The sequence below is a fragment of the Babylonia areolata genome, chromosome 27 (assembly GCF_041734735.1).
Source record: "Babylonia areolata isolate BAREFJ2019XMU chromosome 27, ASM4173473v1, whole genome shotgun sequence".
NCBI classification, from domain to species: Eukaryota; Metazoa; Mollusca; class Gastropoda; order Neogastropoda; family Buccinidae; genus Babylonia; species Babylonia areolata.
The window spans coordinates 41208240-41225739 of record NC_134902.1 but is presented as its reverse complement, the minus strand read 5'-3'; the positions used below and the strand labels follow the sequence as shown (position 1 = coordinate 41225739).

Here is a 17500-nt window from a genome sequence, read left to right as displayed (position 1 = left end):
TTCACCACTCTACCCCTTATACATCATGGATTCCACAACTCTACCCCTTATACATCATGGATTCCACCACTCTACCCCTTATACATCATGGATTCCACCACTCTACCCCTTATACATCATGGATTCCATCACTCTGCCCCTTATACATCATGGATTCCACACCACTCTACCCCTTATACATCATGGATTCCATCACTCTACCCCTTATACATCATGGATTCCACCACTCTACCACTTATACATCATGGATTCCACACCACTCTACCCCTTATACATCATGGATTCCACACCACTCTACCCCTTATACATCATGGATTCCACCACTCTACCCCTTATACATCATGGATTCCACCACTCTACCCCTTATACATCATGGATTCCACACCACTCTACCCCTTATACATCATGGATTCCACACCACTCTACCCCTTATACATCATGGATTCCACATATCTACCCCTTATACATCATGGATTCCACCACTCTACCCCTTATACATCATGGATTCCACATATCTACCCCTTATACATCATGGATTCCACACCACTCTACCCCTTATACATCATGGATTCCACATATCTACCCCTTATACATCATGGATTCCACATATCTACCCCTTATACATCATGGATTCCACCACTCTACCACTTATACATCATGGATTCCACATATCTACCCCTTATACATCATGGATTCCACCACTCTACCCCTTATACATCATGGATTCCACACCACTCTACCCCTTATACATCATGGATTCCACCACTCTACCCCTTATACATCATGGATTCCACCACTCTACCCCTTATACATCATGGATTCCACACACTCTACCCCTTATACATCATGGATTCCACCACTCTACCCCTTATACATCATGGATTCCACCACTCTACCCCTTATACATCATGGATTCCACCACTCTACCCTTTATACATCATGGATTCCACCACTCTACCCCTTATACATCATGGATTCCACACCACTCTACCCCTTATACATCATGGATTCCACCACTCTACCCCTTATACATCATGGATTCCACCACTCTACCCCTTATACATCATGGATTCCACCACTCTACCCCTTATACATCATGGATTCCACCACTCTACCCCTTATACATCATGGATTCCACCACTCTACCCCTTATACATCATGGATTCCACACCACTCTACCCCTTATACATCATGGATTCCACCACTCTACCCCTTATACATCATGGATTCCACACCACTCTACCCCTTATACATCATGGATTCCACCACTCTACCCCTTATACATCATGGATTCCACCACTCTACCCCTTATACATCATGGATTCCACCACTCTACCCCTTATACATCATGGATTCCACCACTCTACCCCTTATACATCATGGATTCCACCACTCTACCCCTTATACATCATGGATTCCACCACTCTACCCCTTATACATCATGGATTCCACACCACTCTACCCCTTATACATCATGGATTCCACCACTCTACCCTTATACATCATGGATTCCACCACTCTACCCCTTATACATCATGGATTCCACCACTCTACCCTTATACATCATGGATTCCACACCACTCTACCCCTTATACATCATGGATTCCACCACTCTACCCCTTATACATCATGGATTCCACCACTCTACCCCTTATACATCATGGATTCCACCACTCTACCCCTTATACATCATGGATTCCACCACTCTACCCCTTATACATCATGGATTCCACACTCTACCCCTTATACATCATGGATTCCACCACTCTACCCCTTATACATCATGGATTCCACCACTCTACCCCTTATACATCATGGATTCCACCACTCTACCCCTTATACATCATGGATTCCACACCACTCTACCCCTTATACATCATGGATTCCACCACTCTACCCCTTATACATCATGGATTCCACCACTCTACCCCTTATACATCATGGATTCCACCACTCTACCCCTTATACATCATGGATTCCACACCACTCTACCCCTTATACATCATGGATTCCACCACTCTACCCCTTATACATCATGGATTCCACCACTCTACCCCTTATACATCATGGATTCCACCACTCTACCCCTTATACATCATGGATTCCACCACTCTACCCCTTATACATCATGGATTCCACCACTCTACCCCTTATACATCATGGATTCCACACCACTCTACCCCTTATACATCATGGATTCCACCACTCTACCCCTTATACATCATGGATTCCACCACTCTACCCCTTATACATCATGGATTCCACCACTCTACCCCTTATACATCATGGATTCCACCACTCTACCCCTTATACATCATGGATTCCACCACTCTACCCCTTATACATCATGGATTCCACCACTCTACCCCTTATACATCATGGATTCCACCACTCTACCCCTTATACATCATGGATTCCACACCACTCTACCCCTTATACATCATGGATTCCACCACTCTACCCCTTATACATCATGGATTCCACCACTCTACCCCTTATACATCATGGATTCCACATATCTACCCCTTATACATCATGGATTCCACATATCTACCCCTTATACATCATGGATTCCACCACTCTACACCTTATACATCATGGATTCTACACACTCTACCCCTTATACATCATGGATTCCACCACTCTACCCCTTATACATCATGGATTCCACCACTCTACCCCTTATACATCATGGATTCCACCACTCTACCCCTTATACATCATGGATTCCACACCACTCTACCCCTTATACATCATGGATTCCACATATCTACCCCTTATACATCATGGATTCCACCACTCTACCCCTTATACATCATGGATTCCACACCACTCTACCCCTTATACATCATGGATTCCACCACTCTACCCCTTATACATCATGGATTCCACACCACTCTACCCCTTATACATCATGGATTCCACACCACTCTACCCTTATACATCATGGATTCCACACCACTCTACCCATTATACATCATGGATTCCACCATCTCTACCCCTTATACATCATGGATTCCACACCACTCTACCCCTTATACATCATGGATTCCACACCACTCTACCCCTTATACATCATGGATTCCTCACCACTCTACCCCTTATACATCATTGATTCCACCACTCTACCCCTTATACATCATGGATTCCACACCACTCTACCCCTTATACATCATGGATTCCACACCACTCTACCCCTTATACATCATGGATTCCACCACTCTACTCCTTATACATCATGGATTCCACTACTCTGCTCCTACATACAATGCCAGAATTTCATGAATACACCAGAAGCCGATACAAAACCACCATTTCTCAACACTGCACAAGCAAAACTCCCTCCTCTTCTCCCCCCCCCCCTTTCTCCACACCAAACACGGCAGACCAGCAGACTCCAACCCCAGTCTATGTCTGACAGACGAACTGCCTGTTGTCCAGAGAGGGCCAGGCCACTGTCGGGGATCAGGGAGGGCAGGTAGTGCTGGTGGCGGTGGTGGAGGGGGGGCAGGGCTGACAGCGTGAGGTCCCAGCATGCAGGTAGTGGCCCTCGGGACAGCCCACTGCAACACAGGGGGTAGTAGGTTAGGTGGGGGGTGGGGGAGGGGGGATAGATAGGTAGAAAGAAGAGTGGTGGGGAGGCTGGGTTCAAAATAAAGTGATCAACAAGAAATGTTTCACAATTACTAAGTCAGCAGGAAAGTAAGTAATGTGTAAGAGAAAACAGAATTTGCAGGGAATGTAATATGGGTACTGTTGGGGATGAATTTCATTGTGTTATAGAGTGCTTCCAGAATACTGTAATTCGAAATATATTGATACCACATAAATATGAATCACATATGTCAATGTTCGGTTTATGCAATTTATTCCAAGTCTGGAAGAGAACACAATTTAAGTAAATTCGTGAAAACTGGAAAGGGTGTGTAACTTTTGTTACATCTAGAACATACTTGTCACTATGTTTAAGTTTCATTTCTTTTGTTGAATAATCATTATTATGAGTGCGCGCGCGTGTGTGTGTTTCATCATCATCATCATCATCATCATCATCATCATCACCACAATAATCATCGCCATCATCACCACCATCATCATAATTACCACCACCACCACCATCACATTACCATCACCATCATCATCATCATCATTATTATCAACATAATCACCATCTCCACCACCACCACCACAACCACCATCCCCACCACCACCGCATTCACAACCACCACAATCACCACCACAACCACCACCACCACAACCACCATCACCACCACCACAACCACCACCATCACCACCACCATCACAACCACCACCACCACCACAATCACCACCACCACAATCCCCACCACCATCCCCACCACCACCACCATCACCACCACCACCACCATCACCACCATCACCACCACCACCACCACCATCACCACCACCATCACCACCATCACCACCACCACCACCACCACCATCACCACCATCACCACCACCACCACCACCATCACCACCATCACCACCACCACCACCACCATCACCACCACCATCACCACCACCACCACCATCACCACCACGATCAACATTACCACCACCACCATCACCAACACCACCACCACAATCACCACCACCATCCCCACCACCACCATCATCACCACCACCACCACAATCACCACCACCACCACCATCACCACCATCACTACAACCACTACCACCATTACCACCACCATCACCACCACCACCACCATCACTACAATCACCACCACCATCACCACCACCACCACCATCACTACAATCACCACCACCATCACCACAACCAAGACCACCACCACAACCACCACCATCACCACCACCACAACCACCACCATCACCACCACCACAACCACCACCATCACCACCACCACAACCACCACCATCACCACCACCATCACCACCATCACCACCACCATCACCACCACCACCACCATCACCACAACCACCACCACCACAACCACCACCACCACCATCACCACCACCACAACCACCACCATCACCACCACCACCACAACCACCACCACCATCACCACCACCATCACCACCACCACCACAACCACCACCACCACAACCACCACCACCACCACCACCACCACCACCACCACCACCACCACCACCACCACCACAACCACCACCACCACAACCACCACCACCATCACCACCACCACAACCACCACCATCACCACAACCACCACCATCACCACCACCACAACCACTACCATCACCACCACCACCACCACCACCACATCCCGAACTGACCACAGGAGAAGCGGTCAGCAGACAGGTGCAGCGGCCTGAGCACAGTGCCCGGTGGACAGTCCACCCACACAGAGGGACGTCCCACCCTCGTGACGTCAGCACGCACGTGCGGCAGGGTCAACCTGCCAGAGGTCACATGCATCGTCAGGCTGTGGGTCAGCTTGTCCTTCATCTGGTGGACAGTCTGGGGACAGAGAGAGAGGGTTGGTTGCTTGCTTGCTTGGTTGGTTGATTGATTGATTGATTGACTGGATGGTTGATTGATTGATTGGTTGGTTGGTTGGCGGATTGATTGAATGATTGATTGGTTGATTGACTGGTTGGTTGAATGGTTGATTGATTAATTGGCTGGTTGATTGATTGATTGGTGGATTGATTGATTGATTTATTGACTTATTGACGATTCTTTATTTCCGAGGTTAATTGATGAGCAAGAGAGAGAGACAGAGTAAAAGAATGGCAGAGAGAGACAGAGAGAAAGAGTGGCAGAGAGAGACAGAGAGACAGAGAGAAAGAGTGGCAGAGAGAGACAGAGACAGACATATCACCTGGAACAGTTGAGAGTCTGACAGAGAGGAGTTGTGCAGAAGAGCAGACAGCGTGACATCAAAAGACAGCCGCAGGTGGTGAGAGGCCGCCCCCCTCCCCCCTCGTCCCTTTCCCACATCCACGTCACTCAGCTCTCCCAAGGACTTGAACCTCCGGTCCGCTGCTCTTTTCTGTCTGTCCCACTGGCTGACTGGGCCACAGGTGACCTGCAAGGTTCCGTTAGAGATGGTGACGGAGAGAGAGAGACAGACAGAGAGAGAGAGAGACACACACACACACAGAGACAGAGAGAGAGAGAGAGAGAGAGAGACAGAGAGAGAGACTGATGGGGGGATGAACGAAAGGACGAACAGAAAGACGGACAGAAGGAAGACAAGACGGATGAGGACAACCCCCAACACCCCCCACCCCCCACCCCCACCATGACGTTGTGGGCAGTGCAGGAGGGCACCATGGGACAGAATGGACAGAAGGGTGGACAGAAAGATGGACAGAGGAAGGACAGAAGGGAGGACAGATGGATGACTAGAAGGAACGGTAGAAAGATGGACAGAAGGTTGGACAGGACAGGTGGAAGAAAGAAGGAAGGACAGATGGAAGGACAGGACAGATGGAAGGACAGGACAGATGGAAAGACAGGACAGGTGAAAGAAAGAAGGACAGATGGAAGGACAGGACAGATGGAAGGACCGGACAGGTGAAAGAAAGGACAGATGGAAGGACAGGACAGATGGAAGGACCGGACAGGTGAAAGAAAGAAGGACAGATGGAAGGACAGGACAGATGGAAGGACAGGACAGGTGAAAGAAAGAAGGACAGATGGAAGGACAGGACAGATGGAAGGACAGGACAGGTGAAAGAAAGAAGTAAGGACAGATGGAAGGACAGGACAGATGGAAGGACAGGACAGGTGAAAGAAAGAAGGAAGGACAGATGGAAGGACAGGACAGATGGAAGGACAGGACAGGTGAAAGAAAGAAGGAAGGACAGATGGAAGGACAGGACAGATGGAAGGACAGGACAGGTGGAAGAAAGAAGGAAGGACAGAAGGACAGTAGGACGGGATGGACAGATTGACATAAAAGGAACAAAAACATGGACAGAAGGAAGGAGAGAGGTGCTGACAGAGGGACAGACAGAAAGACAGACGGATAGACAGAAGGACAGACAGACAGAAAGACAGACGGATAGACAGAAGGACAGACAGAAGGATAGAAGGACGGACGGACAGACAGAAAGACAGACGGATAGACAGAAGGACAGACAGAAGGATAGAAGGACGGACGGACAGACAGAAAGACAGACGGACAGACAGAAGAACGGACGGATGGACAGAAGGGATGGAAGGGTCGGAGCACGGAAAGACTGACATACAGATGGATAGACAGAAGGACAGACGGATAGACAGAAGGACGGACAGACGGGTGGACAGGACAGACGGAAGGACAGGACGGACGGAGGGAGTGTGGGGTCGCGGACAGACCTGCACGTTGCGGGCAGTGCAGGTGGGCACGTGCACACAGGCGTCCCTGAGGACGGAGTTCGTGAGGCGGGTGATGAGGTGCTGGCGGATGAGGGGCCGAGACTGGCGGCACTCCTCACCAAGGTACAACAGCTCGGAGTGCACCCGCACTCTGTTGGGCCTGAGGGCCACTGCAATAGGGAACTGTTGCACTGACTGATCAATCCATCACTTATTGACTGACAAATGATACTACTACTACTACTACTAATAATAATAATAATAATACTGTAGCCCTGCACTTTGTGCGACCTGGGAGCCATTGCAAGAGTGAATTGTTTCATTGACTGATCAATTTGTCATTTATTGGATTGATAAATGATACTGCTTCTACTGCTACTGCTACTACTACTACTACTACTACTACTACTGTACGCCTGAGGACCACTGCAACAGTGAATGGACAGCACAGGGCACTGGCCTCGTATTCTGTTCCGTTGAACGATCAAGTCTTCACTAATTTGATCATGACTGATAACAGTAACCACGACAAGCGGTAGAAAAAGGAGAAGAAGAAGAAGAAGAAGAAGACAACAACAACAACAACGACAATAACAACAGCAACAGCAACAACAACAACAACAACATGAAGAACAAGAAGAAGAAGAAGAAGAAAGTGAATTCGTAATTTTTATAACTATAATCGCCGAACAGGGCTGTGGGCTCTTCACACAAAATATACATATCAATACAAACAATAGCTCAAAGGCTCAAACTTCCGTTACAGTAAGCCCCACTTCTCCAGCATACACCCTCACTCACTCAAACCCTTCCTTACTTAACACGTAACACACACACACACACACACACACACACACAGAACTGACCCACACAGTCTGGTACTCGGTCAGGAAGCCACTTGCCCTGCTGCCCATTGCACAAGAAGTGACCATCAAAGCGGAGGTGGCTGGCCGCCACGTCCCAGCCTGGCTCACACTGCAGGAAACAGTCCCAGGCCACGGGGCCCCGCAGACAGCTGAGGCTGCCGTCCCTCGGGGGTTCAAGTCTGGGGCAGTGGTCCACTGCAGGGACACACACACACACACACACACACACACACACACACACACACACACATTTATATACATGAATTATATATACATGAATATATATATATATATATATATATATATATATATATATATATATATATATATATATATAAATGGGGGGGCGGGTAAATTTAAATTTTTTTATTCGTTTATGTATTTATTTATATGGGCTACATGTTCAATGTGTTTTCTGAATGTGTACATGTTCAATGTGTTTTCTGAATGTGTACATGTTCAGTGTGTTTTCTGAATGTGTACATGTTCAGTGTGCTTTCTGAATGTGTACATGTTCAATGTGCTTTCTGAATGTGTACATGTGTTCATGTTCAGCGTGAATGTGTACACACATGTTGAATGTGTTTTCTGAATGTGTACATGTTCAGTGTGTTTTTCTGAATGTGTACTTGTTTAATGTGTTTTCTGAATGTGTACATGTGTTTTCTGAATGTGTGAGTGTTCTGTGTGTTTTCTGAATGTGTACTTGTTCAGTGTGATTTCTAAATGTGTACTTGTTCAGTGTGTTTTCTGAATGTGTACATGTGTTTTTTGAATGTGTATATGTTCAGTGTGTTTTCTGAATGTGCGAGTGTTCTGTGTGATTTCTGAATGTGTACTTGTTCAGTGTGATTTCTGAATGTGTGCATGCTCAGTGTGCTTTCCTGAACTTGTATATACATGTTGAGCGTGTTTTCGCTGAATGAAGACGTGTGTTCAATCAATCAACCCCAGAGTGCAGCAGAGCGTGCGCACGTGTGGCCTTGACCTTTGCACTGGGGCGTGGAGAGGAGGCGCTCCCCGCTGCTCCCTGCCCAGGCCATGAGCGGAGGATGAGTGTCGGCCTGCCTCTCACACTGCAGGCTGCTGTCCCCCAGCAGGCTGTGGCCCCGCCCACACTGCAGCACGCACCTGGCCCCGAGCACGTGACCGTCAGAGCACCGGAAGCTGAGCTGGGATTGGTTGTTGATGGAGGAGGCGGGGTCCGGGCACTGCAGCACTGCGGGACAACACAGCATGGTCAGTCAGTGGGCACTGCAGCACTGCGGGACAACACAGCATGGTCAGTCAGTGGGCACTGCAGCACTGCGGGACAACACAGCATGGTCAGTCAGTGGGCACTGCAGCACTGCGGGACAACACAGCATGGTCAGTCAGTGGGCACTGCAGCACTGCGGGACAACACAGCATGGTCAGTCAGTGGGCACTGCAGCACTGCGGGACAACACAGCATGGTCAGTCAGTGGGCACTGCAGCACTGCGGGACAACACAGCATGGTCAGTCAGTGGGCACCGCAGCACTGCGGGACAACACAGCATGGTCAGTCAGTGGGCACCGCAGCACTGCGGGACAACACAGCATGGTCAGTCAGTGGGCACTGCAGCACTGCGGGACAACACAGCATGGTCAGTCAGTGGGCACTGCAGCACTGCGGGACAACACAGCATGGTCAGTCAGTGGGCACTGCAGCACTGCGGGACAACACAGCATGGTCAGTCAGTGGGCACTGCAGCACTGCGGGACAACACAGCATGGTCAGTCAGTGGGCACTGCAGCACTGCGGGACAACACAGCATGGTCAGTCAGTGGGCACCGCAGCACTGCGGGACAACACAGCATGGTCAGTCAGTGGGCACCGCAGCACTGCGGGACAACACAGCATGGTCAGTCAGTGGGCACTGCAGCACTGCGGGACAACACAGCATGGTCAGTCAGTGGGCACCGCAGCACTGCGGGACAACACAGCATGGTCAGTCAGTGGGCACTGCAGCACTGCGGGACAACACAGCATGGTCAGTCAGTGGGCACTGCAGCACTGCGGGACAACACAGCATGGTCAGTCAGTGGGCACTGCAGCACTGCGGGACAACACAGCATGGTCAGTCAGTGGGCACTGCAGCACTGCGGGACAACACAGCATGGTCAGTCAGTGGGCATTGCAGCACTGCGGGACAACACAGCATGGTCAGTCAGTGGGCACTGCAGCACTGCGGGACAACACAGCATGGTCAGTCAGTGGGCACTGCAGCACTGCGGGACAACACAGCATGGTCAGTCAGTGGGCACTGCAGCACTGCGGGACAACACAGCATGGTCAGTCAGTGGGCACCGCAGCACTGCGGGACAACACAGCATGGTCAGTCAGTGGGCACTGCAGCACTGCGGGACAACACAGCATGGTCAGTCAGTGGGCACCGCAGCACTGCGGGACAACACAGCATGGTCAGTCAGTGGGCACTGCAGCACTGCGGGACAACACAGCATGGTCAGTCAGTGGGCACTGCAGCACTGCGGGACAACACAGCATGGTCAGTCAGTGGGCACTGCAGCACTGCGGGACAACACAGCATGGTCAGTCAGTGGGTATGGGCACTGCAGCACTGCGGGACAACACAGCATGGTCAGTCAGTGGGCACTGCAGCACTGCGGGACAACACAGCATGGTCAGTCAGTGGGCACTGCAGCACTGCGGGACAACACAGCATGGTCAGTCAGTGGGCACTGCAGCACTGCGGGACAACACAGCATGGTCAGTCAGTGGGCACTGCAGCACTGCGGGACAACACAGCATGGTCAGTCAGTGGGCACTGCAGCACTGCGGGACAACACAGCATGGTCAGTCAGTGGGCATGGGCACTGCAGCACTGCGGGACAACACAGCATGGTCAGTCAGTGGGCACTGCAGCACTGCGGGACAACACAGCATGGTCAGTCAGTGGGCATGGGCACTGCAGCACTGCGGGACAACACAGCATGGTCAGTCAGTGGGCATGGGCACGGCGGTTTGGCGGTTTGGTTCTGATGAAGAACCTGGCGGTTCAGTTCTGATGAAGAACCTGATGAACCTGGTGGTTCGGTTTTAATGAATCTCGTGGTTCGGTTCTGATTTTGATGAACCTGGTGGTTCGGTTTTAATGAATCTCGTGGTTTGGTTCTGATGAACCTGGCGGTTAGGTTCCGATGAAGAACCTGATGAACCTGGCGGTTCTGGTTCGGTTCTGATGAACCTGGTGGTTCGGTTCTGATGATGAACCTAGCGGTTTGGTTCTGGTGATCCACCTGGCGGTTTGTTCTGTGCTCATCTCGGCTGAGTCAAGGTCAGCCAACCAGTCGTTCATCCGTAAATCATCATCATCATCATCATCATCATCATCGTCATGGTCATAGTCATCATGACTGTTTCGTCCTCGTTGTCGTCGTCATCACTGCCATCATCAGTATCATTATCATCATCGTCGTCATCTTCGTCATGATTGTTGTCGCCATCATTATTATCATCATCATCATCATCATCGTCATCGTCAACATCATCATCATTATCCTTATCATCATAATCGTCAGTATCATCAACACAATATACATCATCATCGTCAAAGGCTATTTTATGAGTAAGCAAAGAGCAAGAAAACACACACACGCACACACACACACACAACACACCTGACACAGTCAGATTGAACTGACAGCTATGTACACCACAAACCTGACACAGTCACTGACAGCTCTGTACATCACACACCTGACACAGTCACTGACAGCTCTGTACACCACAAACCTGACACAGTCACTGACAGCTCTGTACACCACAAACCTGACACAGTCACTGACAGCTCTGTACACCACACACCTGACACAGTCACTGACACCTCTGTACACCACACCTGTCACAGTCACTGACAGCTCTGTACACAACACACACCTGTCACAGTCACTGACAGCTCTGTACACAACACACCTGACACAGTCACTGACAGCTCTGTACATCACACACCTGACACAGTCACTGACAGCTCTGTACACCACACACCTGACACAGTCACTGACAGCTCTGTACACCACACACCTGACACAGTCACTGACACCTCTGTACACCACACCTGTCACAGTCACTGACAGCTCTGTACACCACACACCTGTAACAGTCACTGACAGCTCTGTACACCACACACCTGACACAGTCACTGACACCTCTGTACACCACACCTGTCACAGTCACTGACAGCTCTGTACACCACACACCTGTAACAGTCACTGACAGCTCTGTACACCACACACCTGTCACAGTCACTGACAGCTCTGTACACCACACACACCTGTCACAGTCACTGACAGCTCTGTACACCACACACCTGACACAGTCACTGACAGCTCTGTACACCACACACCTGACACAGTCACTGACAGCTCTGTACACCACACCTGTCACAGTCACTGACAGCTCTGTACACCACACACCTGACACAGTCACTGACAGCTCTGTACACCACACCTGTCACAGTCACTGACAGCTCTGTACACCACACACCTGTCACAGTCACTGACAGCTCTGTACACCACACCTGTCACAGTCACTGACAGCTCTGTACACAACACACACCTGTCACAGTCACTGACAGCTCTGTACACCACACACCTGACACAGTCACTGACAGCTCTGTACACCACACCTGTCACAGTCACTGACAGCTCTGTACACCACACACCTGACACAGTCACTGACAGCTCTGTACATCACACACCTGTCACAGTCACTGACACCTCTGTACACCACACACCTGTCACAGTCACTGACAGCTCTGTACACCACACACCTGACACAGTCACTGACAGCTCTGTACACAACACACACCTGTCACAGTCACTGACAGCTCTGTACACAACACACACCTGTCACAGTCACTGACAGCTCTGTACACCACACACCTGACACAGTCACTGACAGCTCTGTACACAACACACACCTGTCACAGTCACTGACAGCTCTGTACACAACACACACCTGTCACAGTCACTGACAGCTCTGTACACCACACACCTGACACAGTCTCTGACAGCTCTGTACACCACACACCTGTCCTGTCACAGTCACTGACAGCTCTGTACACCACACACCTGTCACAGTCACTGACAGCTCTGTACACCACACACCTGACACAGTCACTAACACCTCTGTACACCACACACCTGACACAGTCACTGACAGCTCTGTACACCACAAACCTGACACAGTCACTGACAGCTCTGTACACCACACACCTGACACAGTCACTGACAGCTCTGTACACCACACACCTGACACAGTCACTGACAGCTCTGTACACCACACACCTGACACAGTCACTGACACCTCTGTACACCACACACCTGTGACCTGACAGCTCTGTACACCACACACCTGACACAGTCACTGACAGCTCTGTACACCACACACCTGTGACCTGACAGCTCTGTACACCACACACCTGACACAGTCACTGACAGCTCTGTACACCACACACCTGTGACCTGACAGCTCTGTACACCACACACCTGTGACCTGACAGCTCTGTACACCACACACCTGTGACCTGACAGCTCTGTACACCACACACCTGTGACCTGACAGCTCTGTACACCACACACCTGTCACACACTGACAGCTCTGTTATTCAAATAATGTTTCTTAATTCTTTCTGTTTTTACATTAAGAATACTAGTTATTACCTGCAGTGTGTGGATGTATGTATGAAACGATGTATGTGATTTTTTTTTTTTTACATTTGTATCTTCGTAATATTTGTAGGGGCTGTTGTTGGCTTTTACAGTTATGGTCCCCATGTTGTTTACTTGTCTATGTTGTGATAATGCACCTGACCAAATTTCTCCAGTTGGAGATAATAAAGTTATTCTTATCTTATCTTATCTTATCTTATCTTATCTTATCTTATCTTACCACACACCTGTAACAGTCACTGACAGCTCTGTACACCACACACCTGACACAGTCACTGACACCTCTGTACATCACACACCTGTCACAGTCACTGACAGCTCTGTACATCACACACCTGACACAGTCACTGACAGCTCTGTACACCACACACCTGACACAGTCACTGACAGCTCTGTACATCACACACCTGACACAGTCACTGACAGCTCTGTACACCACACACCTGACACAGTCACTGACAGCTCTGTACACCACACACCTGACACAGTCACTGACAGCTCTGTACACCACACACCTGTCACGGTCACGGTGAACTGACAGCTCTGCACGTTGCCAGACTCATCGGAAGCCACACAAGAGATGGTGGTTTCACCAGGCGGAAATGACGACCCGGAAGTGACGTTGCAGGTGACTGGAGGGTCATATCCTGAGTTGTCTGAGGCTTCTGGAGGAGGCCAGGTCACGTGGGTGTCTTGGCCAAGCCTGGAGGCATACACAGCCAGGGGGGAGGGGCAGGGCTTCACAAAGCGAGGGGCCTCCGTGTCTGGGACAGACAGGACAACACGTCACTTCATGCTGCTCGCTGCCCCCACACACACCTTCACAAAGCCTACACCATGCACACACCTTCACAAAGCCTACACCATGCACACACTTTCACAAAGCCTACATCCTGCACACACCTTAACAAAGCCTACATCCTACACACACCTTCACAAAGCCTGCATCCTGCACACACCTTCACAAAGCCTACACCATGCACACACCTTCACACCTTCACAAAGCCTACATCCTACACACACCTTCACAAAGCCTACACCATGCACACACCTTCACAAAGCCTACACCATGCACACACCTTCACAAAGCCTACATCCTGCACACACCTTCACAAAGCCTACACCTTGCACACACCTTCACAAAGCCTACACCATGCACACACCTTAACAAAGCCTACATCCTACACACACCTTCACAAAGCCTACACCATGCACACACCTTCACAAAGCCTACATCCTGTACACACCTTCACAAAGCCTACATCATGCACACACCTTCACAAAGCCTACACCATGCACACACCTTCACACCTTCACAAAGCCTACATCCTACACACACCTTCACAAAGCCTACACCATGCACACACCTTCACAAAGCCTACACCATGCACACACCTTCACAAAGCCTACATCCTACACACACCTTCACAAAGCCTACATCCTACACACACCTTCACAAAGCCTACATCCTACACACACCTTCACAAAGCCTACACCATGCACACACCTTCACAAAGCCTACACCATGCACACACCTTCACAAAGCCTACATCCTGCACACACCTTCACAAAGCCTACACCATGCACACACCTTCACAAAGCCTACATCCTACACACACCTTCACAAAGCCTACACCATGCACACACCTTCACAAAGCCTACACCATGCACACACCATGCACACACCTTCACAAAGCCTACATCATGCACACACCTTCACACGCCCCGTGCAGTGTCCATGTCTCGTTGGCCTGGCACTGTATGGCTGCTGCTCCCACAACGTCGTATCCAGGGTCACAGATCAAAGTGCAGTCAGCCGGGAACTGATGACCTTGCTGGCACAGGAAGGAGGCTCTTTCTACTTCCGGTGGTGAGGGGCACTCAACAGCTGTAAGCAGAGTGCAAGGGTCACATCTTTTTCGTCGTCATCATCATCGCCTTTATATTGAAAAAGAAGAAGGATGAGGAGATGGAGAAGAAGTGAGGTGTTCTTATACTGGCATGGCTGATGTTCATTACGGCAGCACGCAGTAATTTGATGAACACAAAAATTTATTGAGTTACTTGGTGTGTATGTTCATCCTCATATTGTTAAATCCCCACTGACTGCAGCTCCAACATATCCCCACTGACTGCAGCTCCAACATATCAACTGAAGTCGAGCAGTTGAAGCGTGTAGACATATGGACGTGTGACTTTACCTTCACAGGTGGGTGCGTCTGAGTTCCACTGCCTCTTTCCCAGACAGGTCAGAGATGAACGGCCTTGAACTTTGTACCCCTCATCACAGTTAAAGCTGCACTCTGACCCCTCCACGTGATCACTGGTGCACGTCACGTGACCGTTGGCGGGCTGAGCGAGAGGCGGGCACTGTTTGGCTGTGGAGAAAGGAGTGAGAGAGAAAAGGATGAAGGGATGGGAGTGAGAGAGTGAGAGAATGGAGAAATGAGAGAGTGAGTGAGAGAAGGAAGAAATGGATGTGGGTGTGAGAGAGTGAGAGAATGGAGAAATGAGAGAGTGAGTGAGAGAAGGAAGAAATGGATGTGGGTGTGAGAGAGCGTGAGAATAGAGAAATGAGAGAGTGAGTGAGAGAAGGAAGAAATGGATGTGGTTGTGAGAGAGTGAGAGAATGGAGAAATGAGAGAGTGAGTGAGAGAAGGAAGAAATGGATGTGGGTGTGAGAGAGTGAGAGAATAGAGAAATGAGAGAGTGAGTGAGAGAAGGAAGAAATGGATGTGTGTGTGAGAGAGTGAAAGAATGGAGAAATGAGAGAGTGAGTGAGAGAAGGAAGAAATGGATGTGGGTGTGAGAGAGTGTGAGAATAGAGAAATGAGAGAGTGAGTGAGAGAAGGAAGAAATGGATGTGGGTGTGAGAGAGTGAGAGAATGGAGAAATGAGAGAGTGAGTGAGAGAAGGAAGAAATGGATGTGGGTGTGAGAGAGTGTTAGAATAGAGAAATGAGAGAGTGAGTGAGAGAAGGAAGAAATGGATGTGGGTGTGAGAGAGTGAGAGAATGGAGAAATGAGAGAGTGAGTGAGAGAAGGAAGAAATGGATGTGGGTGTGAGAGAGTGAGAGAATGGAGAAATGAGAGAGTGAGTGAGAGAAGGAAGAAATGGATGTGGGTGTGAGAGAGTGAGAGAATGGAGAAATGAGAGAGTGAGTGAGAGAAGGAAGAAATGGATGTGGGTGTGAGAAAGTGTGAGAATAGAGAAATGAGAGAGTGAGTGAGAGAAGGAAGAAATGGATGTGGGTGTGAGAGAGTGAGAGAATGGAGAAATGAGAGAGTGAGTGAGAGAAGGAAGAAATGGATGTGGGTGTGAGAGAGTGAGAGAATAGAGAAATGAGAGAGTGAGTGAGAGAAGGAAGAAATGGATGTGGGTGTGAGAGAGTGTGAGAATGGAGAAATGAGAGAGTGAGTGAGAGAAGGAAGAAATGGATGTGGGTGTGAGAGAGTGAGAGAATAGAGAAATGAGAGAGTGAGTGAGAGAAGGAAGAAATGGATGTGGGTGTGAGAGAGTGTGAGAATAGAGAAATGAGAGAGTGAGTGAGAGAAGGAAGAAATGGATATGGATGTGAGAGTGAGAGAATAGGGACTCGATAGTGAGCGAAAG

At 49.4% G+C, this 17500-nt stretch overlaps 1 protein-coding gene and 1 long non-coding RNA gene across 3 annotated transcripts in view; both read right to left on the bottom strand.

Annotated features, from left to right (window-relative positions):
* LOC143301389 (uncharacterized) overlaps positions 1-820 on the bottom strand; it is a 1632-nt gene extending 812 nt beyond the window's left edge. The window contains exons 1-2 of the long non-coding RNA XR_013057773.1: positions 163-820; positions 1-38 (exon numbers count right to left, since the gene is read on the bottom strand). The exon at positions 1-38 is cut by the window's left edge and continues 812 nt beyond it. This is a non-coding gene — a long non-coding RNA (uncharacterized LOC143301389). The remainder of the gene's footprint in view (positions 39-162) is intronic.
* Positions 821-2731: 1911 nt separating this feature from the next.
* Positions 2732-17500, bottom strand: part of LOC143301262 (P-selectin-like) — a 101839-nt gene continuing 87070 nt past the window's right edge. For both annotated transcript variants that reach the window (XM_076615410.1, XM_076615411.1), the window contains exons 10-18: positions 16090-16266; positions 15603-15776; positions 14404-14652; positions 9164-9394; positions 8176-8370; positions 7310-7479; positions 5826-6032; positions 5278-5461; positions 2732-3563 (exon numbers count right to left, since the gene is read on the bottom strand). In XM_076615410.1, the coding sequence (XP_076471525.1) occupies positions 3466-3563; positions 5278-5461; positions 5826-6032; positions 7310-7479; positions 8176-8370; positions 9164-9394; positions 14404-14652; positions 15603-15776; positions 16090-16266 (1685 nt within the window). In that variant the 3' untranslated portion in view covers positions 2732-3465. The remainder of the gene's footprint in view (positions 3564-5277; positions 5462-5825; positions 6033-7309; positions 7480-8175; positions 8371-9163; positions 9395-14403; positions 14653-15602; positions 15777-16089; positions 16267-17500) is intronic.